The sequence below is a fragment of the Cuculus canorus genome, chromosome 4 (assembly GCF_017976375.1).
Source record: "Cuculus canorus isolate bCucCan1 chromosome 4, bCucCan1.pri, whole genome shotgun sequence".
In the NCBI taxonomy this organism is placed as follows: Eukaryota; Metazoa; Chordata; class Aves; order Cuculiformes; family Cuculidae; genus Cuculus; species Cuculus canorus.
In genome coordinates, this window is record NC_071404.1 from 24,778,229 (window position 1) to 24,802,489 (window position 24,261).

General features: G+C 38.6%; 1 protein-coding gene across 7 annotated transcripts in view; it reads left to right on the forward strand.

The window, feature by feature from the left end:
* The window catches only part of TBC1D1 (TBC1 domain family member 1), a 104,018-nt gene that overhangs the window by 37,434 nt on the left and 42,323 nt on the right, over positions 1-24,261 (forward strand). For all 7 annotated transcript variants that reach the window (XM_054065447.1, XM_054065449.1, XM_054065446.1 and 4 more), the window contains 6 exons: positions 10,200-10,733; positions 13,788-13,877; positions 17,760-17,864; positions 18,478-18,610; positions 20,011-20,102; positions 23,138-23,248. In XM_054065447.1, the coding sequence (XP_053921422.1) occupies positions 10,200-10,733; positions 13,788-13,877; positions 17,760-17,864; positions 18,478-18,610; positions 20,011-20,102; positions 23,138-23,248 (1,065 nt within the window). The remainder of the gene's footprint in view (positions 1-10,199; positions 10,734-13,787; positions 13,878-17,759; positions 17,865-18,477; positions 18,611-20,010; positions 20,103-23,137; positions 23,249-24,261) is intronic.

A 24,261-nucleotide genomic window follows, 5' to 3' on the forward strand; every position in this document is an offset into this window, starting at 1 on the left:
AGTAACTAAGGGTTAATTTGGGTTTTTGCCATACGTATATATGGTGCACTGCAGCTTAACTTTATTTGCCTTATATTTCATGATCTAAAATTCTGTTTCACATTGTGGCCTGATTTTTTGGAAGGTTGCTCTAATGAAGCAATCTTTTACATGCATCAGAGATGTTTCTGGCTCTGGATTGTCCAAGTAGAAATATCTTTAAGGTAAAAGTTGGGCAAATCGCCTCTTTCTTCAGGGATCAGCTCACAGAGCTGCCAGACAATTCCAGTTTGTAATTTCCCATCATTCTGAATATAGAAGCTGCAGTATTTCTGCAAAACCTCTGCCTTAAGAGAATGTTGGAACATTTTTACTGTGCCAACTAATAAATACTTAAGATTTTAGAATAAAGTGATTTAAAAGACTTCTTAAAGTTGAAGGAGCTTAGCTTGTGTATGGTATACAAAATTTGACTGATAACTTAGCAAGTAAGTCTTCTACAGAAATACTGTTAATTGAATTACAGCTTGACTATAATATATATTTTTTAAAAAAATTAGAAACCTTTACAACGTAACTGTTCAAGTTCATATACTTGTGTGGCAGTGACTGAGGGGAAAAAATACCTCAGCCTCGGTTTTATTAGTATTTTACATATTGGTATATCAATAAAGATACACAAAATATGTCAAGAAACGTGCCCAAATAGGAGCCTGCTTACTAATTTTCATGGGGAGGTGAGACAGTAGAGCTAGGAAGAGCAGGTGGAACTCAGAGAGCAGAAGCTAAAGCAAGGAAAGACATTATTAACCACCATCTATTGGTTTTATCACAGAGTTATTTCTACAGAGTTGTATGTGAGTTGTTTTCAATTATTCTTACTTTTTAACCAAATTACAGTAACAAATCCTGAGATGGGTTATGCATAAATACAAAATTTTAGTAGGAGAGATTTAAAGTAAAATGTTTCTGAAAAATATAGTTTGATTACTGAGAAGCAAGAGGGAGGTTCAGGCACCTTTGCCCTGTCAAAGCACGCTAGAGCATAATGGTGGGGTTTCTGCTACTCCTTTTCACTTCTGTCTGCAAGTTCCCAAAAGGTCAGGCCAGTATTCCCATATCAGCTGGCCAGGTGTGTTTGAAAGCTGTGGTTACTAGCCTGGATGAAATCACTGGTAGGTTGTGGCTGTGTTGGTAAGTAGCGTGCAGCAACAGATTGTTCAAGCAGAACTGCTGGTGGTAAAGAAAGGTTGGATACCTGGTTCAGGGAATTGAGTTTCACAATGGGCCAGCCCTAATTTGGTGCCACGAACAGGATGTTTGCAGTGAAATGTGTCACAAAATGAATGTTTAGTTCCTTTTAAATGGGTGTCGGTTCAGTCACTTCAAGAAAGCTCTGCAATGCAGTCTGTCCCACAAGAAGTGGAATGGGAGAATCCACTCTCAAACACATTTCTGGTCCCAATTAAAAGAGTGAAGTAGTCATACCTATGTAATACTTGAGAATCTAGTTAGAGAAGCTGGATGAATAGCATACTCACACCTTTCCAGTAAATGGCCTTGGTACAAGGAGTGGGAGCCCACTGGAGAATTTTTTCTCTAGTGGGATGTTGACCTTTTGGCTTTCTGAGAATTTCAGGCCTGACAGGTTGTCCAGAGCTTCTCTGAGCTGGATTTCGGTCTGTCACTAACTGAAGCACTGTAGAGAAGGGCTAAAAACATGTATTGCCTTCCATTCTCAGGGCAGTGTTCGTGCACATTATTGGTCACATTAAAAAAAAACAAAACCAAAAACCAACAACCAAAGCAAACCAAAAATTCATTTTAGTTGACATATTTGCAACCTTCTTCCCAACTCCAAAGTTGTTGGCTTTGGACACGTGAATGCTTCTGTTTGTGCCTTTACAGCATCATCACTGTAGTCAAAAACGTATGTGTTTTCCAGGGGGAACCTTTGATATGTGGCAGCCAAACAGGATTTTCAGGTACAGATATTCTATGAAATTGCAGGTTTGGAGAGAAAAGACTAGTTGCACATAGTTACCCAGGCACACTCCCAGCTGCTGAAAATGACAAAGCTGAGCTAAACTAAATGGCCTCTTTCTTTTTCAGTCAAACATTTTAGGGGGCTTGTGTGTTTATTTCAAGGACTACTGTAACCAAATGTCTTACTTTCATTAGATCTTAATAGTTGCCTCTCTACATTTACTGGACCATTGGTCTGCTGCTGTAGTACCAATGAGGTGAACTCACTGAAGCTGTTGCCATGGAAATTTGGATGGCTAACACTAAATATTTCATGCTGGCTTTGTTTCTTTGGGCTTTTTTACAGCTTCCAATCTCTTCAAATGCAAGCCATGGAAAAGGAGATTTGTGGAAGTGCTTTGGAGTTTTAGACGATTATGTACAAGAGGCCTGCATTAAAACTCATAGTTACCCACAACCTGAACCAAAAACTCATGGTAGAATTTGGCTGTTATGAAGTTCGTAATAACATCGAAGTTAGACTATGGAAGTAATAGAATATGCATGAGATTTCTGGGAAATGTTATATATACACATGTAGATGGGAAATATTTCTTTAAGCAGCTCTTGTTTCAATATGCATGATTGGTGGAATTATCCCCCCATGCGTCCAGTGCTGTGATAAAGGATGCTTGCTTTCTAACACTCCAGAATGAGTATTAGAGAGTTTATTTGCCAGTATTTTTGGTATCAACAGGAATGTGACGGCATGAACTGTCCAGCTTAGCTGCAATTCAGTGGCTGGTAGTTGTCCATCTGATTTGCCTTTTTCTAAAGAAACCCAGCCTTAACTTGTGGGGAGAGTGGAAGAACAAAAAAGGAAGAAGAGAGAATTTACTATTGCAAGAGACTGGGTGGGCTTAAAATAGCAATTCTACAACCCTGAAAAGAGAACAGATTCTGAATTTTTGTGTGTGTATTGTTAGTACTTTATTCGGCCTCAAATTATATGTGGGTCAAATTTTATATTTATTAAGTGGCAATACAAATAAATGGTAGGAACTCCAGAAATGCTCATGATCATGGGGCAACATATATTATTGAAAATCTTTGTATACACTTTTATTGGTGTATTTTTTTTAGTGGAGACAGCTCTTCACATATTGCACTATCATACAGACACTTTGGAAAGGCACTGAGGCCATGTCTGTTTGGTGGTTTATAATTTTTTGCCCATCGGTACAGCTAGCTTGCTCTGACTCTACTGATGGAAGACCATCATTACTATTTTAGCAATTGTCTGGAATATCTTCCATTTTCAATCAGTTTGGCACTGTATCTTTTCCATGATGTGATTTTTTTTATTTTTTTATTTTATTGCTTTCTTGCACTGGAATAAGAAGAGTCTTGAGACTGAGACTCAAATTAATGAAGATCTCTAAATTTCTTCTCTTGTTCAACAATTGTGTCATCAGTATTTTCAAACTCCTATCAGGCATCCTGTAGGACTTGGATACTGGTTGCTGTTATATGGCCTTAAATAAACCAGGTGATACAGGTAAATAGTCAGACTGCAGCTGTAGTGAATTGTTGATCATACTGTTATGGCTAGTGGGGAAGGAACAGAAGGATGAATTTCAGCTCTTACTCTTTAGTTACCAAGGTTTTCCTAAATGAGCACTGCTTCTGAGATTAATTAGCTGTGCCTGCATCGGCCAGGTAATTGTGCTGAATGGAGGTAATCAAAATAAAGTTGTTGACACAGGCTGCAAATCTACAGATCTGCTGTTGGATGTCTGTAATGGATTTGGGACAGGACATAACCATGAGAATTTTTATCAGCAGAGAGAAGCATCGTGGTATTTTCATAATCTGGAGGCACTTACAAGTGTTTCTACAGCAGCACCTTAGCCTAGCTCTGGGTTGGCTTTCAAGAGTGATCCCATAGCTCCGTTTATCTTGATGGCAACTTTTGTCTATGCCTTGGTAGCTCTTCTTTATTTGAAGACTAAACATGCAATTTTATCTCAAAAGGGTAGTGAGGTCTTGGCTTTTGTGTTGGGTCATGCGAATTCACTATTGGCTGTCAACACAAGGAGCATGCTTGGCTGCCCTGTAGCAGTTAGTGATGAGAGAACAGCTAATAAAGATGCCAGCATTTAAATGAAGAAATGAGATGTGGTTAAGGTGATCAAAAGCATGAACAAATAAAGTAGTGCTACGTAGGATGGTATTGCAGGACTACCAGTGGTAGGGTACTTGGTCTGTAACCCCACTCTACAGCTGATGCATTCCTACAGCCCATGTTGGCAGTTGCAGTGGAAACAGAGTTTTGCAGGCAATCTGTAAGTGAAGGACAGGTTTTCAACATTGATATTCTTCACAGAGGCCTTCTGTGAGCTTTGGTTTAGTTTTGGATCATGCATTTTTATGGAAAGGGATCCAAAAGTAAGCAGCAGTCTGAGATATGGCAGTTCGCTTATGCAAAGTAGCCAGGTTGTTGTGTTTTGGGCTTCAAGTAAGGTGTGTCTTGAGAGCTTGTGGAAGAAAGCCTGACAATGTATCAGCAACATGATACATCTCTCTTGGGGAGGAAGCACCACCAAAAAATAGAGTAGTCCAGCTTCACTGGAACACCAAGTACAATTGTGTTCTATTTTTGAACTTGTTTACAATACTCTATAAACAGATTCTGCAAATATTGTTTTTTTTCAGAAAGAAAACCTTTTTGTCCCTGTTTAAACGCCATGGAGTGCTCTCCAACTCACATGACTGCAAAAAGTATAACCTTTTCAATTAACTGAGGAGGAAGGTTCTTGAGATGAGATTTCTCCCTAATACTGAAAGGAATGTGATACTTTGAAAGTGGCATACAGTACTTGTGGCGTCAGTCTGCAGTACTGAGCAATCTTCTGGAGGCAGCAGTCCGCATATGTGGGAAATCGAGTCAACTTTATGGCTTTTTATGATAACCTGTGAGCTGTTAGAGTACACGTTGGCTATGTGGAGCTGTGTCACTCATCTCACAGAACACTAGTGTCGCTCATGCGCCATGCTCCACAGCAAAAAGAACTGGATTTAAACAGATGACTCTCTTCTGCCCCACACTGAATATTCTTTGAATTTTAGTGCGCTCTTGTTTATCAGCTTCTTGCATCCCTGCAAAATCTGAGTCTTGGCCCCATCACCCTCACTTGTCCCATTCTCTTTGTAATGCCCATTCAAACCTAACTAAGGAAACCATGCCTGCACGTAGACGTACATATCTTCGATTTTCCTTTCATATGTCTAGGGCAATATTATTCAGTGACTGAGCTTTCCTTATCAAGACCAAAGCAACATCTCTGTCTTGCTGTTGCCGGTCTGGTTCACTGTCCTTTCCAAGCAGTACACCTGCGGTGTGGTTAGCCCCACTGGCTGCTAGTCTGGCTACCACTCCCAGCCCTCTGGTTTTGTGATCTGACTTCTCCTTTCTCAACCAATATCCAGAAGTTTTCTGGTTAAATGAGACATTAAAAAAAAAATAACAAAAACCATCCCTAGTGAAATCTAAATTAAAATGCTGTAGATCAAAAAAATGCCAGGTTTTAAATCCATTGGGTGGAGAAGACTGTTCAGAAAAGTTAGTTGGCCACTAGTGTGAGTTTAAGGAGTAATGAGGATGGAAAGCCTTGATCTCCGTTTTATTACTGCATAGCTGTTTTGCTAGAAGTGTGCTGAAAACTGGCCAGCTGCTTTTTAGTACATATCAAACTACCAGAATCAAGATTTTATGCAGTCTTTTAAAAATGCAAATAAATACTTCACTGTATCATCTTTTTATATATGTGATGTATGTCTTCAAAATTACTTTCATTTCTTCTGTTCTACTATTTTTACGAAGTATTCCATGATTATAAATACCTTATGGATGACAAAAATATTGCCATCTATCCTGATACAACTAGATGGCTTCTCCCAAGGTATATAGCTGTGGACCCTATGTCTCTTGTAGCAGCACTCTGTAGTAAAGCAAAGAAGGAAAGATATTAACAGCAAACGCTATGTTAGACTCCTTGACATATTTTATTGAGCCTGCTATGGTTAGAAAAAAAGGCAAGTAGAACCTCTTAAGGATAATTCAAATGTCCTCTCACGCTTGATTAGAGAGGCAAAACTTGCTTATCAAAATAGCTACTTGTTTCAAGAGCTTTGTGAAAGAATGTTAAGGCTCTGTCCCAGCCATGTTTGTGTGGGACGTTCTGGGGTTCAAGTCAAATCTTACTCTGATGGTTTTCAGTCTTCAATCATTTGTCTGCTGTATAAGACCAGTTCCTGACAGCACAGGTCTGTTTAATATAAAACAAAACCACCTTCTCCCTTGAAATAGTTAAGCCTGTCCTTGAGCCCTCCAATGACCTGCAGACTTATGAAAGAACTGGGAGGTATGAACTGATATGTTTATACTGTAGGTATAAACACTGTGTAGCATCTAAAATAGTAAATCATCCCACTTTTGTTTCCACCCGCAGTCCTGGCCAGTCAATGTGTTTCTCAACAGTTCTTTTTCTGTGTCATGCCTTACTTTCCTACCTAATGCGTATTAAAGAAACAGGGAATCTGTTTTCAGTCCAAATGCAGCTGTTGCATTCAGCCATCACTTGGCTTTTTTCATTAGTTACACGCCCTCTGTCAAACTCACTGATGATCTAAAGACATTTACAGCTTACTGCATGCTTGTGTGTAAACTTGCAGGGTGATTTCTGGTTGCATGGGGAAGATAATGCAACTGCAGTTTTTCTTTCTGTAAAGAGAAGTGCATACTGTTCCTTGTTCTTCAGATGCAGCAAACCTGCGTGCTTAAAAATTACTGCATTCTCTTATGATTTGGTGCATGGTGTAGAAGCTGTAGCTGTTTGTCTGGTAACCAACTAACATGCATTAGGAAGTTGTAGGTGTTGCTTTGGGTTTTGATTCATTACCCAAGAGTTAAGTCACAAGTATACTCGGCACTTCAGTTCCCTGCTTTGTCTCTGCAAAATAAACATTCTCATCATAGCAGAAATAAGATGGTATATTTTACCAACAAAGCAAAAATTACAACAGCCCATTGTTAGTTTTAACAGTTATAGAGACATCTTCTGTATCTAATTCAGACATTCTAAGTGTATAAACTTCCTAATACATTTCATCTTCTGTTTATCAGTCCTGTTTGGCCCAGAGTGAATGATGGGAAGGTAGCGTTTTGCATTTGGTTAAGTTTTCTGGCTGCTTATGCTCTTGTTTTACATTTAGTTCTGTGGTTTTAAGGACATAATTTTACGTCATCAGCAGTTTTTATTCTGATTACAGAAATAATCTTTATCCACTAATTACGTATTTACTCTGAGAAACAGCTCAGAAAACACTTAAGAATAGAATTATGCTAGGAAAGAGAATTTCTGCAGCAGGAAGAAATCATACATGTTTGCAGCAGTCTCTCCCCCACTGTCTTAGCAAGTTCAGATTAGTAGACATATTTGTATAAGAGGTACTTATATAGGAGATGTTTGTATCTGAATCACCAAGCTGAGATGGGATGGGACCTCTGCAGGTCATCTAGTTCAGCCCCCTGCTTAAAGCAGGATCACATACAGCAGGTTGCTCAGGGCTGTGTCCAGTTAGAGTTTGCTAATCTATATGGATGGAGACTCTGCAACCTCTCTGAACAACCTGTGCCAGCCTCTGGCCACTCTTACAATTTTAAAAAAAAGACTTTTTTTTTTGTATCTTCAGAGATAACCCCACAACCTTTAAAAAACTCCAAGCAGCATTAATTTAATTCAGGAGCAATGTGATCCTTGCTGATTTTTGGTACAAATTGAAGAGCCATAAAAACTGATTCAGTTTGTCTTAATTAATTGCAGGAGGCTTGCAAGAGGTGTGGTTGCTGTTCACCCAGTGGCATGCTTCTTAATCTGTAAAAATTCTAGCTGTGGTTAACACGTTTGGCAGGATAGAGTCTACATTATTTATTTTAATAATTTGAAATAATTATAATACATTTACATATTTATTTACATTTCACAGATTTTTTATTTTTATATATACTTTTTTTTAAACTAATATTTACTTGATGTTCATTTCCTCAGCATCCAGGTGTGTTTGCTGAGGAACAGAGGGTCAGAGGACACATGGGAGAGTGTGGTTTCTTTATTTCTAGATACTTGCATAAAAGGCATAGAACAGTACAGGTAGATAAAAAGAGCACAAATCTTGATGAAAAGGCCAAGCTCAGTTCTGGGGGAATACGTATTTTGTGTTTTTCTCATTCATTATGGCATCGTGTCTTTACTAATGAAAAGAGAACTAATGTTTAACATATGCAAGGATTATAGGAAAAGTGAGGTTGTAATTTGCTGCTTCTCCTAGAGCAACATTGCATCGATTGCCTCATCAGAAGTAATAAAATTATATTAGCAGGCTAATTTTTTTATGTTAATAAGCAAGAACAGAGGAGTCAGTGTTTTTCAGTAAGTGTAGCGTGGAAGGCAGCTGGTACTTGTAAAAGACACTTTGTCTTTTTTTATGTTTCACTGTCATCCTCATATGTTACGTGACTAAAAATTGGTTCTTCGAAGGAGTATTAGATATATAAAACTGAGGTGAACCTTGAGCTCGCTGTGGAGCAAATGCATATTGTTTGAGGTAATAAAGATTCGTTATACCCTTATGTTCTTCTTGTGTATGATTGAACAGTCGGGCACGAAGCTGCCTGAGCCCAAGGCTTTCCAACTGGCTCGTGACCTAGCTGAGAACAGACTTCTGAAGTCATGACCCTGCTTCTCTTACCTCTACCCCGTTGTCTTTGCTGGGTCATTAGCTGATGACTCACGTCTTGTGCTGAAGGGTGAAGTAATGCTTCCTGAGTCATTTATTGTAATCTGTTACTTATTGTCTAAAATCTACTAGCTGTATGTATAGGCATGTGTGTGTATCTACATATCCATCTATCCCTGTCTGTGTATCTGTGTTTCCTTTTCTATAAAAAGAATCCTACTGAGATCTTTATGAGCACCCAGAATATAACCATTCAGTTTTCACTGTTCAACAGGTTTTTTCCTCCAAGTCCTTTTTTTTTCCTCCCAAGTGTTAGATAACCATAAAAATGTCTGAAAAAGACAGAAGTCCAAAGCATTGTTTAGGTTTAGGGATGGCTTTTCTCATGGGATAGTTGGTTCGTCGGGGCTGCTGTTTTAGTCTGTTGCTCCCAGGCTTCCTTCCGTACTATCTGCAACCAAATATTTGTAAGTAAGGAAGCTCCAGCTGATGCTTGACAGAGGAAATTTGTTCTATCAGGAAACTGGCATGCTTCGCATGGATTTTTTTCAAAGATATTTGAGGAAATTAAAAAGTTGGCAAAATTATTTGTTTTAATCATACATGGTGCCCCCACATTTGTCATTACAGCTGCAGCACATGCTGGAGAAGAACCTCAATCTGCTAGGCCAAAATAGAGGGATGTAACCAAGCATCGGCCTTGCAGTGGCTTAGCAGATAGTGTATGCATATTCCCACCTTACAAACAAATCAGAAACTGTGACCCTTTGCTGTTACTTAAAATCGGATCAGATGGCAATTTGGGGTTTGTTTCTACTTATAACATCTGTGGGCTGTGGCAGACTGCACCCTCATACACATGCCCTGCAAGTGATACTGTATGTGGAAGGTATGTAAATTGAGAGTGTTATCTAGGATGGTAGACTAAAACTGAATATCTAAAAGAATGAGTATATTTCTTTAAAAAAACCAACTATTTACAGTGAAGGTGAAAGCACATTTCCAAGAGACTCATTAACCTACATGATACGAATGCATGAGAAGGAGAAGGGAGTAAAAACTAACAGAGATTAAATAACTTCCCCAGTTAATTAGTCTGGGGCTTTTCTTATGCTTTCTGAAGTATTTTTATCTTCTGTTTTGAGTTTCAGTTTGTTGTATTATACTGGTTCCTTCATGTGCAAAAGTATTAAACTGCACAGCATTACAAGAGATGAAGCTCTTTGTCAAAGTGTTGATGATGGTGAACCCCTGTCAGGGAGACAAACAAGCGATTCATCTAGTTTGACTTCTCTAATGTCTGTTGGACAAATACAAGATAATTTCAACTGGTCTTTCAGAAAACAAAACCAAATTAGCCATTCCAGACAGCAGCAAGGAGCATCTCTTAATGTTGCTATTTGTTTGTCATAAAGCCTGAGATACTAATGTTGTGTAACTTTTTTCCCATCTTTTAGGTGCCTGAGATTATAAGCTCTATTCGACAAGCTGGAAAAATTGCTCGTCAAGAAGAGTTTCAGAATAGTCTCTCAGATGTTGAAGACCCTTTTGCCAAAAAGTTTGAGGTGTTGTTCTGTGGACGGGTGACAGTAGCACATAAAAATGCACCTCCAGCTCTCATAGATGAATGCATTGAGAAATTTAATCGTGCAAGTTGTACAAAAAAATCAGATTTCAACTTATCATCCCAACAACATGAAACTGCCAATAACTTGGGAGGCTTCTCTTTCAGCAGCAAATTTCGGTCGGTCTTCCAGCCCTTGGTCGGTGAAGAGGAGGAGAAAAGGCCAATTAGGAAATCGTTTTCTCAGCCTGGGCTTCGTTCCTTTGCTTTTAAGAAGGATTTGCAAGAGGGAAGCCACAGGAGCAACAGCTTCATCAGGTCTTTTGAAGAAGATGCAATTTCACTGAACCTAAAAAGTCAGCTTATCTGTGGACACAGTGTTGTGCAGCCAACAGACATTGAAGAAAACCGGACAATGTTGTTTACGGTAAAGCAAGATTTGCAGCTCTTGGTGGCATTTTCACATCTTGGAGTTTGGAGTGGCAAACACCAAAGCAGATGTTCTGACAGATGGCGGTTACTTCTTTAATACCTTAATTGCAATTACCAGAGCTTAAACTAAACTTGCCTATTTCTCTAGAAAACATTGCTGAAGTAAATTGTTTTAACATAGTCACAATAAGCTTGTGTAAAATAGATTAAAACAGCACCACCTGAAACATTTGACTTCTAAAGAGAGCAAGTTAGTAGGCAGTTACACAATTGCAAAATGGTATGTACACTGTTAACAGCAGAAATAAATTTCCAGGTGAATGAGTTACTTGTAACTAGAGCAGAAGGACCAGACCATGATTGGGGACTAGTAGGCTTTATGTCCCATGATAAGCAGCATAATTCATAAAGTTGTTCCTGCTGCCAGTGTGTCTGTGTAATGATGTAGAGTAGTAAGTTCCTAGGCTGCTCTACACCAGCTTCCACTCCTGCTCTGCTTTTCTATGGCTTAGCAATGCCCTTGCCTTGGTAGGTTAGCAGCAAAAGTATTTTTCAAGGCCTGAGAAACAAGTAGGGAATGTATTGTTTGCCTCTCTTATATAACTTATCTGTCACTAAGATTATAACATATTTTATGTATCTTATGTCTTATAAATGTAACACAGACCTGGGCCAGTGCAATGGCTGGTTATCATAAGGTTGTCTCAGATCTGTCAGCTGATGTTAGGGCTGGGAGTTTTAAAAGACAGTAAGAGTGGAGTGGGTGCAGTTACAGCAGGTTTTTTGGAGGGGGGCGGCAGGAAGAGAAGTGCTGCTTAAGAAGCATTGCTAAAGTGTTATATCTGTAAATAGTAACACAGAGGTGTAGTTAACTATACCTGATTTAAAACTTCCACTTAGTCATAGCAGGCAAGAGAAGTGGAACAAGGTGGAGAGAAATTTTGTACTCCAGTAAAAACAATTCCAGGTTTACTTTTTTACTCTAGCCACATATTTCACACAGAAAATATAGAGGCCCTTTATAGTAATGCCTGATTTTAAGCAAATTATGACTCTATTATTAATTCATGGCATATATTTTTAGAGGTAGGGAGATTATAGTTGGACTGCTTAGGCCCACATCCTCTTACTCAAGAGAATACATTTTTAATTTATCTTAAGTAAATGCAAGAATTCTCAAAGACACTTGCAGCTTCAGCCTGAATATAACTTCAGTCACCTGCTTACAGGCTCATTTCCAAACTGTGGCTCTGCTGATGTGGCTTTCTATCCTGGGTTGCTTTTTGCCTGGGAAACTACTATTTAGTATGCACAGTTGTATTCTTTTGCCATTCAGCCAGACTAAATTAAGCTGAATATAAGGAAGAGAAGTCACTGGTTCATGTGTCCGGTATCCACAAGCTAGCAGCTCATGGCAGAAGTGAGTTTGTTGGTTAGCTGTCCCCTGCACTCATCAGGTTCTAACAGTGTGCATACAGCATGCACAGGTTTTCACCTTTGCTCATCAGTTTGCGTGTGGCTACATACAAAATGCTTAAAAGATGCTTAACTTTATATCCTGAGGAAAAAAAGTTGTTTCTGTTTTCTCAGTTGAATTTCTTACTTGGATTTCCCCCAGGACTGTAGCAGAGGTTGGTGTATGAGTTGTGAAAAGTGTTCAGACAAGTTATTTGCTGACTCTTCTGATCTGGTTCAGACAGATTTTCGTGTCTTTTCCTGAAGAACTGTTTTGCCAGCCAGGATTTTCTTAGGATTTTAGATCGAGGTTTTTTTTTGTGTGTGTGTGTGGGAGGCGTTTTGGTTTTATTTTTTTTTTTATTTTCTTTCTGGTTGTATTTTGGGGTGGGGGATGCGTATTGTGAGGTTTTTTACCCTTGTTCAGTTGGCTTAAAATGATCCCTGCTGCCCTGGGACCAAGTGTGAAAGGAGTGTGTGGGGCTGAGTTGAGAAGGGCCCTCTTGCTGCAGGGAGGGGAAGGCAGCTGTGAGCTTGAGGAGATTACCGACTAGATGTTGGAGACAATAACTCCATGAACATGTGTGAGGTCAGCCCTGGGGACAATACAAGGAAACCAGAAGGGTGTTGGGGAAGATTGCCATGACTGGTTGAAGTGAAAGGAGTGGAAGGTGAATGTATAGGACCATTTTTAGCCATGCAGAGGTGGCACTTCTCCCTTAATCCATTTACACATGTGATTCCCTCCTTCCCCCTTCCTTAAGAAACTGCCAGTGTTTTGGTTCTGCTGATCTTATATGAGTCTTTGAGGATTTGGTAGTGGTTGAAGCCTCAGCAGGTTTTTCTAAGTGATACTCATGAACAGGTCAAGATTTTTCTTCTCTTTGCTAAAATCTGATCTGAGACTTGTCCTTAGTAGACTTTCTGATGTGTTAGAATCTGAGGAATTTAAAATGGTACAAAGATGTTGCTAGTAGCTGAAAAACTGAAAACAATAGGTTCACCTTAAAAAATGGACTTCACGTATTAAAAGTTAGCATCAGCTTTTGTTTTACTGTTGTACAAATAGCCTACAGATTTAAGTTCAGTTTGAAAATATACTCCAGTAAGCTGATTTTTATGGTTTGAGTTAAAGTATTTAAATGCTGTGTGTGTTTTAAATAAAGAAATAAAACCCTAAAAAGAATAATAATGTGGGATACAGGTAGAGGAACACACTCAGATTTAAGTTTTAGGACAGTTTTAATTAAGTAGCTTTTGGGAATGTGGTATGTGCCAACCCTGCAGAAAATAAGAAGAGGGAGTATGGGTGTATTTTTTTAAGTGCAAAGTAAGTTACATGTGGTATATTATTCCTCTCATCTAATTAAATACTTCTCAGTCTCTTGTCTCAAATGTGAAACTAAATCTCAGTTCAGTAATATGCAGAGGTCTGAATGCCAGATGAATGTTGTTTGAGTATTCTCCCTTTCTCTAGTGATAATACTCTGATTGGCTTAAAAATGCAGGTAAAAAAAAAAATGTAATTTATAGTGAGAAAAAGGAAGTGTAATGTTACTTGTTATCATCTTGCTGTTTATTTTGCTCTTTTTAGATTGGCCAGTCTGAAGTTTACCTTATCAGTCCTGACACAAAAAAAGTAGCAATCGAAAAAAGCTTTAAAGAAATATCCTTTTGTTCTCAGGTAAGACTACAGTGTATTCTTTCTCTCTTTTTTTGTTTGAATATTCTCCACTTATTTGCTCGTGTAGCGCACTCCCCTAGCATTTCAAATGGATTCTCACCCCTAGAGGTTTCAGTAATTGCTATTGACAAGTTGGTAGTTAATCAGTAATTTTGTAAAATCATCATTTTCTCATGCTTTGCATTGTAATTTCTTGAGCTAAAGATGTCTGTGCAGTGGATTAATAAAGTGAGATACCAGGAGCACCTTGGTCAGCTCTGGTTTGAGATTTCAGCAGGTGTGATTCATAGTAGTGCAAATCTGGGATTCTTTGAGCCATATTTTTCAGGAAGTGATAATGAAAGGAGGTAAGTGATATATGATTTCTCTAAAAAATACTTCAAAAATACGTTTTTTTTCAAGAGTGTAAGTTGCATCTGTGTAAAAGACAACCTTCTGCCGTGCAGAGGCAGCGTATGTGATGCACTGAGGGTGAGCATCTTTCAGAACCTCCTCATCCACTATTAATCACTGCTTCTTACGCCAGAGTTTGCTTCCTTCTTTTATTGCATCTTATTTTCATGGTTTGACTTCTAGTTTTCATGATTATGTGATGGTGCAGTTTGTGGAATGACATTTGGAGTGGTGGTGGTGTGAAAGAACCAACTTGCACGTGAAGATGAAGAGTGACTTTGCGCGTGTTACACAAGTGTGTGATTCATACTCCACTACTATAGTGGCTTAGCAGTATTAAAGGCAAAATGAGCAGCATCACATCAAGGACAATGGGACAACTCGGGCAATTGCAGCACTATGAGCAGCTCTATATGCAGCTGCACTAGTTGCTGTCAGGTCCTATGTATAGGAATGGAGGAACCTCCTTTGAGTGTTGCTCAAATATCAACCTGCAGACTGAAGTGGCTGTTCATAAAGACATTTATTTCATAGACAAATTGCTTTTGTTAACTAACAAGTGTCATGGTTTGTCAAGGATTTGTCTTTCCCTAGCTGTTTTCTGTCCAGCAGGGCATTATTTAATAAAATTATAGAATGGTTTATACTGGAAGGGAGCTTAAAGATCATCTCGTTCCAGCCTCCCTTCCATGGGCAGCGACACCTCCCACTAGATCAGGCTGCTTAAGGCCCCATCCAGCCTGGCCTGGCACACTTCCAGGGATGGGGCAGCCACAACTTCTCTGGGCAACCTGTACCCATGCCTCACCACTCTCATTGTGAAGAATTTCTTCCTAATGTCAAGTCTAAATCTTCCCCCTTCCAATTTAAGTCATTCCTCCTCGTCCTATCACTACATGCCCTTGTAAAAAAAAAAAAGTCCCTCCTCAGCGTTCTTGTAAGCCCCTTTCAGGTACTGGAAGGCACTGGAATATTTCTATTCATTTATTTTGTTACTGTATTTGTATTTGGAATATTTGTATTTAGTTTGTCTGTGTGCCAGATTTGGTTCATTTTAAGTGAATGAGGAAATTGAATTTAATTCATTAAACTAGGAAAGAGTCCTTAGAGAATGCTTTATTTCTTTAAAACTGGTAAGTCAGTTGAGCTTAAATATCTGAGGAATTAACCTGAACTATAATTATATAAATAAACTTACATTTATTAAGGAAAGGATGCTCCTGCTGGTTTAACTAAAAATTCACCTTGAGTTATAACAGTGCAATATTTGTTTGTACTCTGCGGCTTAGGTGGGTATAAAAAGTAGTGTACCGGGATGGGAATTTTACCTCTCTTTCTTGCACTAGGAACTACTTTGCACTTGGCTTACTTGCATAACGCAGGTCTACTCAGTGCATCACAGGCTCTGGTCTTAATGATAAAATGGGGGAAAAAAGTTTTCCCCAGTAAGTTTATTTACCTGCTTTATTTTAAAGGGAATATGAATTGCTGTAGTTTTCTTCTAGCATTTTGGGATTTTCTTTTTCATAAAAGATTTTTTTTTTTTTTAATTTTTTATATAAAGCTATGAGGATAGCTTTTATCACTAAACGTACAAGTGCCTATTTGGAAAAAAAATCAGAGTAAACAGAAGTGGTCTGCATGCTGCCAGATAAAGAGCTTTGAAAAGAACTCCTGGATTGCAGAAAAATCTTTATCTACATGTTCCCTTAGGCAGGAACTAGTTAGGTAGACTTTGTGACTTGCCCCAGAGGTCAGCAGAAGGTTGTGGTTCTCAGAGCAGTAGAAGAGAGATTGTGATAGAAATCTTGCTTCCTGTCTGAAGAATGTGTTGCTGGGCAGATGTTACGTCAGCTGGGCAAATACTGGGATATCTGTGTTTGAGTACAAGGGCTGTTTCCCCTCAAGTGTGCACATTTCAGAAGACATGACAGAACAATCTTAAGGACTCATCTTGATCATACAAGAACTGATTCAATGATTTACAGTCATTAGAGTTAAATTATAATGGAAATCAGAATCAATTTTGTGAATGCCCAATGTATCATTGAGATGATATGATGGCAGTAAGAAGTATGTAGTCCTGGGGCGGTATCTGAATTACGTAATCTGAAACCGCTAGGAGCACTTGCCAGCTCCTGGTAACTCGCAGTTTTATGACAGCCATGATCTCAGCTGGGTCTTGTCCACTGTAGTAGTTGGGTCTTCAGAAGAAGAAACATGGGCTAGGGGGTTAGGTTATGCCAAATTATTTTCCTTCATTTGGTCAGCATGCTCTGAAGGTTTATTTTAGGTCTTTTGAACGATAAGACATTTTTCAGATTGCTGAAGGATATCTGATAGTTTGACTTGTTCTTTTTGGGGACCAAAAAGAACCACTTTTGGGGACTTTTGGGTTCTTTTTGGGGACCAAAAAGAACCACTGGCCATTGTGTTTTAATGAAGTATTTACTTTTTAGGTTTTCTTAAATGCTTTTTTTAATGCTTTCTACGTGATAAAAAGATGAGGAGACTATTCAATGATTCTTGATGTGTTAACAAGGAAAAGCAAAAAAAAACCCAACAAAAATGTTCTGCTGGGCATCTTCAGATTGTTTGAATTCACTGAAACTTCTGATTTACTGTGATTCATCATTATGGTTTTTGATACAACAGTTTATTGCCTCTCTTTACCCGACTTTAATATTGTTCTGCCTTGACAGCTAGAAGGTGATAAAATGGTGTTGAGTCTAATTGAATTTCTATAAACAGGCCCTATCACTGTGCATGTAATTAATCATCATAAGTTTGGGATTTTTTTACCAAGAATAATGACTAAGGGGATGTCCAAAGGGATCACCTAACTCTACTAACGTAAAAGTCTTTACAGAAAGAAAAAAATGACAAAAATTAAACATCTTAGCATTTTAATAGTATGTACTGTTTGTCTACCATTCGAAGTAGATTGTGCGTGAACTTGCATGCCCCTTAGGGAAGCATTCATTTCTCCTAAGTGACCTTTAAGTAATAAAGGTAACTCTTTTCATTTTTTAACTAGCCAAGCTTTTCTTTAGATAAAAAAAAAGAAAAATTTATTTATTTTTCGCTATGCTTTGATTTGCTCTTACGAATGTAGAGCAATTGTTGATTGCTTAAGCAAAAGAGAAGAAAAATAGAGCGAGCTTTTCTTCCCTCTACTATTTTTGATATTGAGTAAAATACATCTTGAATAGTATTCCTTTTTCCCTGTGTTTCCCGATGGATCTGCTATAACTCAATAATTTTTTTAAAAAAAGCAAACAACCAAGTCTCACTTAAGTGAAATTTGAAAGATTCATGAATTAATACGTTCTGTAACAGAATAGATTTTTAGTGCCCAGATTACGTTAAAGTGGCTTATGTGACCTGTCTAATGTTGTTGGGGCTTTCATGTTTTGGGTACTGGAAAAAATACAGGTACAAAACATTGACAGTAAATATGACTGCTTTGTTACTGTTGTTTTGTGCTAGGGAATTAGACATGTGGATCACTTCGGATTCATTTGCAGAGAGTCTTCAGAAAATGGAGGCTTCCACTTTGTTTGCTACGTGTTTCAATGTACAGATGAAGCACTGGTAAGTGAAAGAAAAGAGCCTAATGTAATATTAGGCCCTGAAAGTCTTCTGTTTCTCCGTGCTCTATATTTTGCTGAATGTCTTCAAATCCTCCTCCACTTAAAAGTATATTTATTTCAAAAATATAAATAACGTAGCAGTCTGTGAAGGAATTTTTTATTTGTTTTGAAAACAGAAATTAAAATACTCTTTAAAATCTAATAAAATTTCCTTTCATTGCACAAATTAAGTTAGACTGTGTGCCTCTTTTTTGGAAGAGGTTTATTTGTAGTGTATCTGTTAGGAAAATCAAGACTACATCACTAAGTTCTGGGTCAGGCCAGTGTGTCACAATTGCAGTAAACTTTTTAATCAGACAAGAAAAGGTTTCTAAATAGAGGTAGTGTCTTTTATTAGAGCACAGTAAGAAAGTTTGGTAGCCTGGAAGAGATACAATTTCACAATGAGTTTTGGTTTGCTGGTGTTTGTACACAGAAATGGCATGGAAACAGCTTTTCTTTTTAATCCTAAGCACATGCCCAAACTAACAGCAGTATCATTCTAAAAGACTGTGGCATTTGTGTAAGGAAGTGGAGGACTGAAATTGTGTTCTTTTACACTCTCTTCTCTTTAGGTTGATGAAATCATGATGACTTTGAAACAGGCTTTCACTGTAGCTGCTGTTCAACAGACTTCCAAGGCACAACCCCAGCTCTGTGCGGGATGTCCTGTGCAAAGCTTGCATAAACTCTGTGAAAAGATAGAAGGTGGGGTTTAAAAATCTTCCTGGTTGGATTTTTCTTTTTAACAATTTTATTGAGGGACAATCTTACATGTGAAGTTCTAATGATTAAAAAGAGCCTTGAGACTTGGGATGGAGGGTTGAAAGCTAGTCTTTTTACTAAGAAGTCTGCAATGTGAAGTTATCTGTTAAGTGTTAAGAATTTTCTAGCAAAAGTTAAGCTTCTTTATTGTATTTTAGTTGGAAGTTTTGAAAACAAATTAGGAGTCTAAATATTACTGAGTTGCACCTAGCTTGGCTCTATTAGCCATTTAAAGCACGAGATTGTAGATACGAATTTTCTCAAGAATATATGTTGCAATAGATATGACCTACTGTCCTATTGAATCCACTTAGATATTGGCATTACACTACCACTACACATGAACCAAACAGTGAGCTTTTCATACATGTGTTTGTGGTGTTGGTCTATGCTCCTTCATGAAAATGCAGAAATTAGAATTATAGTTGTTGCCCAGAGAATAAGTTCAAGACAAACAAAGAATTCCCTGAATTCCAGCAAATTTCAGGGAATTTAGGTTTCATTTATTTGAGCAATGTCTGGGGTGAATAAAGGGCAACAGCGGCTTGTCAGAACACGTGACAGTAGCTTTTTGGACTAAAACCTATCTAGCATTAATTTGATGAAATTGGAGAGCTTCCAAAACTACTTTTCGCTCTATTTTGGTCTTCAGCTAGCTATGATTTTTGAGAAACTTCTTAAAGGCAAATGATTTTAATGCCTTTAATCATGCCATCTGGTTAACCATACTATTTGTTTCTGAAGGAGAAATGCTGTGATCAGAAATTGAACTAAAAAATACTGTTGATGGTTTGCTGTTTTCTCACGGAAAATAGGGGAAAGAAAAAAATAATCTGAATGAGAGGGTAGTCTGCTTTAGACCATCAGAAAATGTTTTCAGCAAGAGGCAAAGCAAGAACTTCACTAACATGCAATAAATTTACTGTTTTTCAGAAGAGGCCAAGGCATACAAATTGGAGAAAATCAGTGGAAATTGTATTTATACCACAAGCAAAGTCCAAGCAGTACTGCATAAAATACTAACAAAGTAGTCTGCTAAAATGCAGTAGATTGTGAGTTTATTTTATCTTGTGTGATAATGGAATCTTCAGCTAAGAATATAATCTGCTCTGTGCTCAGTAAATCTCCTCGTTGCAGAGTTCATGTCCCTCATTTTAAAGATATGAGTTCAGTAGTAGCTTTAAATTAACCTAGAGTTCTTTCTAATATTCTGTTATGAAATCAGTGCAGTGGGTCAGCTCAAATAACTGACAAGCTTTGGCTTAAATTGTGTGCATATTTCTGTGATTGATGAATTGTGACAAACTTGACTTTGATTTTCTCTTTTTTGTTCCTCCTGGTAGGGTTACACCCTTCTAAGACTAAACTAGAACTGCAAAAGCATCTAACTACTCTAGATACCCAGGAGCAGGCCTCTGTTTTTGAAGAGGTTAAGGTATGCTTTTTGTTTCCTTCAAGATATTAAAGCAATTGATGTTTTTTGTTAACATTAGTGTAAAGCACCAAAGTTATTTTAATTTTCTGGTGAATTTTTCATTATCTTTATTGAATAGAGTGTTAATCACCTTGTGTTTTAATTTCAGTATCATTAGAATTGTTAAAAACTTGTCTTTGGATGAAAATGGCTTATTTTACTTATTCCTCTTCCCTAATACTACTTGTTTTCCTGAAAATTTTGACTTCTCACTGACTAAAACTCCACACATGTTTTTGTAGGTGGAGGCAGTACCTTGTATTGTGAGAACATTCAACTGTTACTTTAACCAAAACAAATTAGTGTAACTCTTATCCTAGGTCTTAATACTTGCCAAACTAACTAAAAGAATTTAACTTTGTCTTCTGAATGACGTCCATTTTAGCACAGATGAAAGCATAATTAGATTTAAGGCAGATGATGAATATCATATGAACTGTCACTGGGCTTGTGACAGTACTGAAGATTAGGAAATTTCAGACTTAAAGAATAATGTTTCCTTCCTCTTGAATCACTTCAGTCTCTTTGTGTGTTCCCATGTGGCAGTTTATCATCCAGTACCAAATTTGGAAGTTACTCTGTGAGAGCAATTAAATGAGCTGAGTAATTTCTCAGTGTACAGCAGCTAGCTGGCACTGCTGGCTTTTTGTATTCTGCACACATTTTAACGGTCTGAAGCTTCTAGCAGTCACAGAAAACGGTTAATTGCTTCTGGTGAGAGTTTGCAAACTATTAACTTGGTAAAACCAAGGGTAAAGTACGTCTCTCCTGCCTATCTTGTTCAGCTGATTATCTGAGTTGGATGCCCAGAATTTTAGTTGTTGCATTCTTACAGCTCCATATGCTGTAACCATGGGTTGCATTTTTTGATAACTGCCTTTCTTAAGGACATTTTTATTAATCCAACATACTATTCTGGCATTAGCTAATTCATACTGTCCTCTGCATTTCATCAATAGGCTTAAAACAGCATATGCTTTCCAAAAGTTAGGTTTCTGCAAATAAATTCTATAATAAATTGTTTTATAGAATCCCTAGGTTGGAAAAGACCTTTGAGATCATCAACTCCAATCTGAACCTCCCCTGGTGCAGCTTGAAGCCATTGCTTCTCATCCTGTCACCTACCACTTGGCTGAGGAGACCAACACCCACCTGACTACAACCTCCTTTCGGGTAGTTGTAGACAGTGATAAGGTCTCCCCTCAGCCTCTTTTTCTCTTGGCTAAACAACCCCAGTTCCCTCAGCCACTCCTCATAAGACTTGTTCTCCAGCCCCTTTACCAGTTTTCTTGGCTTTTCTCTGGGCACGCTCCAGGACCTCAATGTCCTTTTTTTGTAGTGAGGGGTCCAAAACACAGGATTTGAGGTGTGGCCTCACCAGTGCTGAGTACAGGGGCAGAATCACTTCCCTGGGCCTGCTGGCCACACTGTTTCTGGTACAAGCCAAGATGTTATTGGCCTTCTTGGCAACCTGGGCACACTGCTGGCTCATGTTCAGTTGGCTGTTGACCAACACCCCCAGGTCCTTCTCTGCCAGGCAGCTTTCCAGCCACTCTTCCCCAAGCCAGTAGTGCTGCATGGTGGTGTTGTGTCCCAAATGCAGGACTCGGCACTTAGCCTTGTTAAGCTTCATCCCGTTGGTCATGCGTTCATCCTCTTCTGATCCCTTTGTAGAGCTTTCCTACCCTCCAGCAGATCTACATTTCCTTCCAGCTTACTGTCATCTGCGAACTTACTAAGGGTACATTCAATTCCCTCGTCCAGGTCATTGGTAAAGATATTGAACAGAACTGGATCCAGTACTAAGCCCTGGGGGACACCACTTGTGACCAGCCTCCAGCTGGATTTAACTCTGTTTACCAAGACTCTTTGGTCCCGGCCGTCCAGCAGTTTTTTACCCAGCAGAGGGTGCACCTGCCCAGGCCAGTGGAAGCCAGTTTCCTGAAGTAGAATACTGTAAGAAATGGTGTGAAAGGCTTTACTGAAGTCCAAGTACACTACATCCACAGCCTTTCCTTCGTCCATTAAGTGGGTCACCTTGTCATCAAAGGCTATCAGGTTAGTTTGGCAGGACCTGCCCTTCATAAACCCATGCTGACCGGGCCTGATCACCCAGTTGTCTTGTGTGTGCTGTGTGATAGCACTCAAGATGACCAGTTTCTCAGACTGACAGGTCTGTAGTTTCCCAGATCCTCTGTCCAGCCTTTTTTGTGAATGGATGTGACATCTGCCAGCCTGGGGTCAAGTGGAACTTACCCAGTCGGCCAAGACTGCTGGTAGATGATGGAAGGGGGTTTGGCAAGCACTTCTGCTAGCTCCCTTAATGCCCTTGGCTGGATCCCATCCGGCCCAGTAGATTTGTGAATGTCTAATTGGCCAAGCGGGTCTTTAATCATTTCCTCTTGGATCATGGAAGCTTTGTTCTTCTCTCCCTCCCTGTCTTTTGGCTCATGAGGCTGAGTACCCAGCCAACGTATTCTGTTACAATAATGCAGATCTAAATAGAATGTGGCAGAGAGAAATATGTTTACCTTGTGCACTAATTTTTAGAATACCTCTGTTGTTTTCCCAAAAATGAAATATCCAATTAAAAGGTTTTCTATAAGAAGGGTTGTACATCGTAAGTGAAAGACAGCTTCATGTGTGCTACAAACTCTGAACTACAGTGTTGTGGTTTTCTTTATATCAAAAGCAAATTGGCAATAATATTTTTTTAAGTCTTTGTTTGCTCGTGGTAATTCGATACCTTTACAGTTGTCATTTATCTTTCATGTAAATTCTATCATGAATGAAGTGAAGTGAAGTGTTTTTCTTACTGTGGTGCTGCTTTGCCTGGGATACTGGTGTCCTCTGGTGGACTGGAGTGGTAGCATTAACCATGTTAAACTCATTCTTACATTAACGATGTATCGGCAGTGAGAAAGTGAAAAGAGTAAATATTTGCTGACAGTTATACAAATGTATAATTACTGTGTTTGTGATGTTTTCAATTAAAGAAATTTAGACCAAGAAGTGATCAGAAAGAGAATGAGTTGGTTATGTCTATTTTGAGAAACATGTATGAAGAGAAACAGAAGGACCATGTTCATGCTGGAGAAGCAAAACAGGTCAGTAATTGTTCAATTTTAGTTCATATAAGGAGGATCCAGGGCAAAAAAAAATCTTCCATTCCAATATTCTATCTTTCTAAAGACAAATTTCTATCATTGGCATTTTGGGACTTCAAACTATAGGCAGCAGTGAACATGTATTTTGCTTATGATTCATAGGCTATTGTCATGCACCAGAACAGGCGTATCTCAGATTTTGAGATACCTAGTACAGTGTGATTTCAGGCCTAAGACAAGGCCTGATGCAAACAAGGTAGGCCACTAGGTTGATTGGTTGGTTGTTCTCACTACAATGAAAATTCAATGTGTGTGAGAGATCATATAATGAATTTGTAATTGCTCTCAGCCCAACTATGGCATTTGCCATCCTGCTGTCTATGTGAGTCAGTGTCCTGACAACACATTGGTTTTGATCCTTGATAAAGACTATTGCATTTAGTCAACAGCTGGAAATGATCTTATGTGCAAACCACCATTTTAAGTGGCCTCAGGGAGCAGTAGCTGAGGAGGATTGCTGCAGACACAGCAGCAGGGACTGTCATCCATTCATTTCCAAAGAGCTGAGCTGCCTTTTGTGCTGCGTCAGGTGACATCAGTGCTGTTTAACTGGCTATTTATACATCACAGTTAAGACTTTTTCGAAAGTCATTAATGATGTTGGATGCCTTCCTTTGTGATTAACTTGAGACACCTCAAGGTGGTCAGTATTCATAGAAGATGCAGCACCAATTCTCTGGAAAAACTTGGTTCCAATTATTTGACCCTTTTAAAAATCTTGGCTGGCCCTTGGCCAATAATTCCATTGTGGTGAATGTGGTTGGCCATTTGTGATACAAACTAGCAAATAAGTATATGGAGAGTAATTATACCCCTGAAGAAATGGAAGAAATAGCAAGTCTTCATTTCCTATTTGTATACTTAATTAATCTCTTCTCCTTTTATGGCTTACTGGCTAATTATTTGACCTCCCCAAGAATGCAGGAAGAAAACTTTGCAGGTTTCGTTTTTTG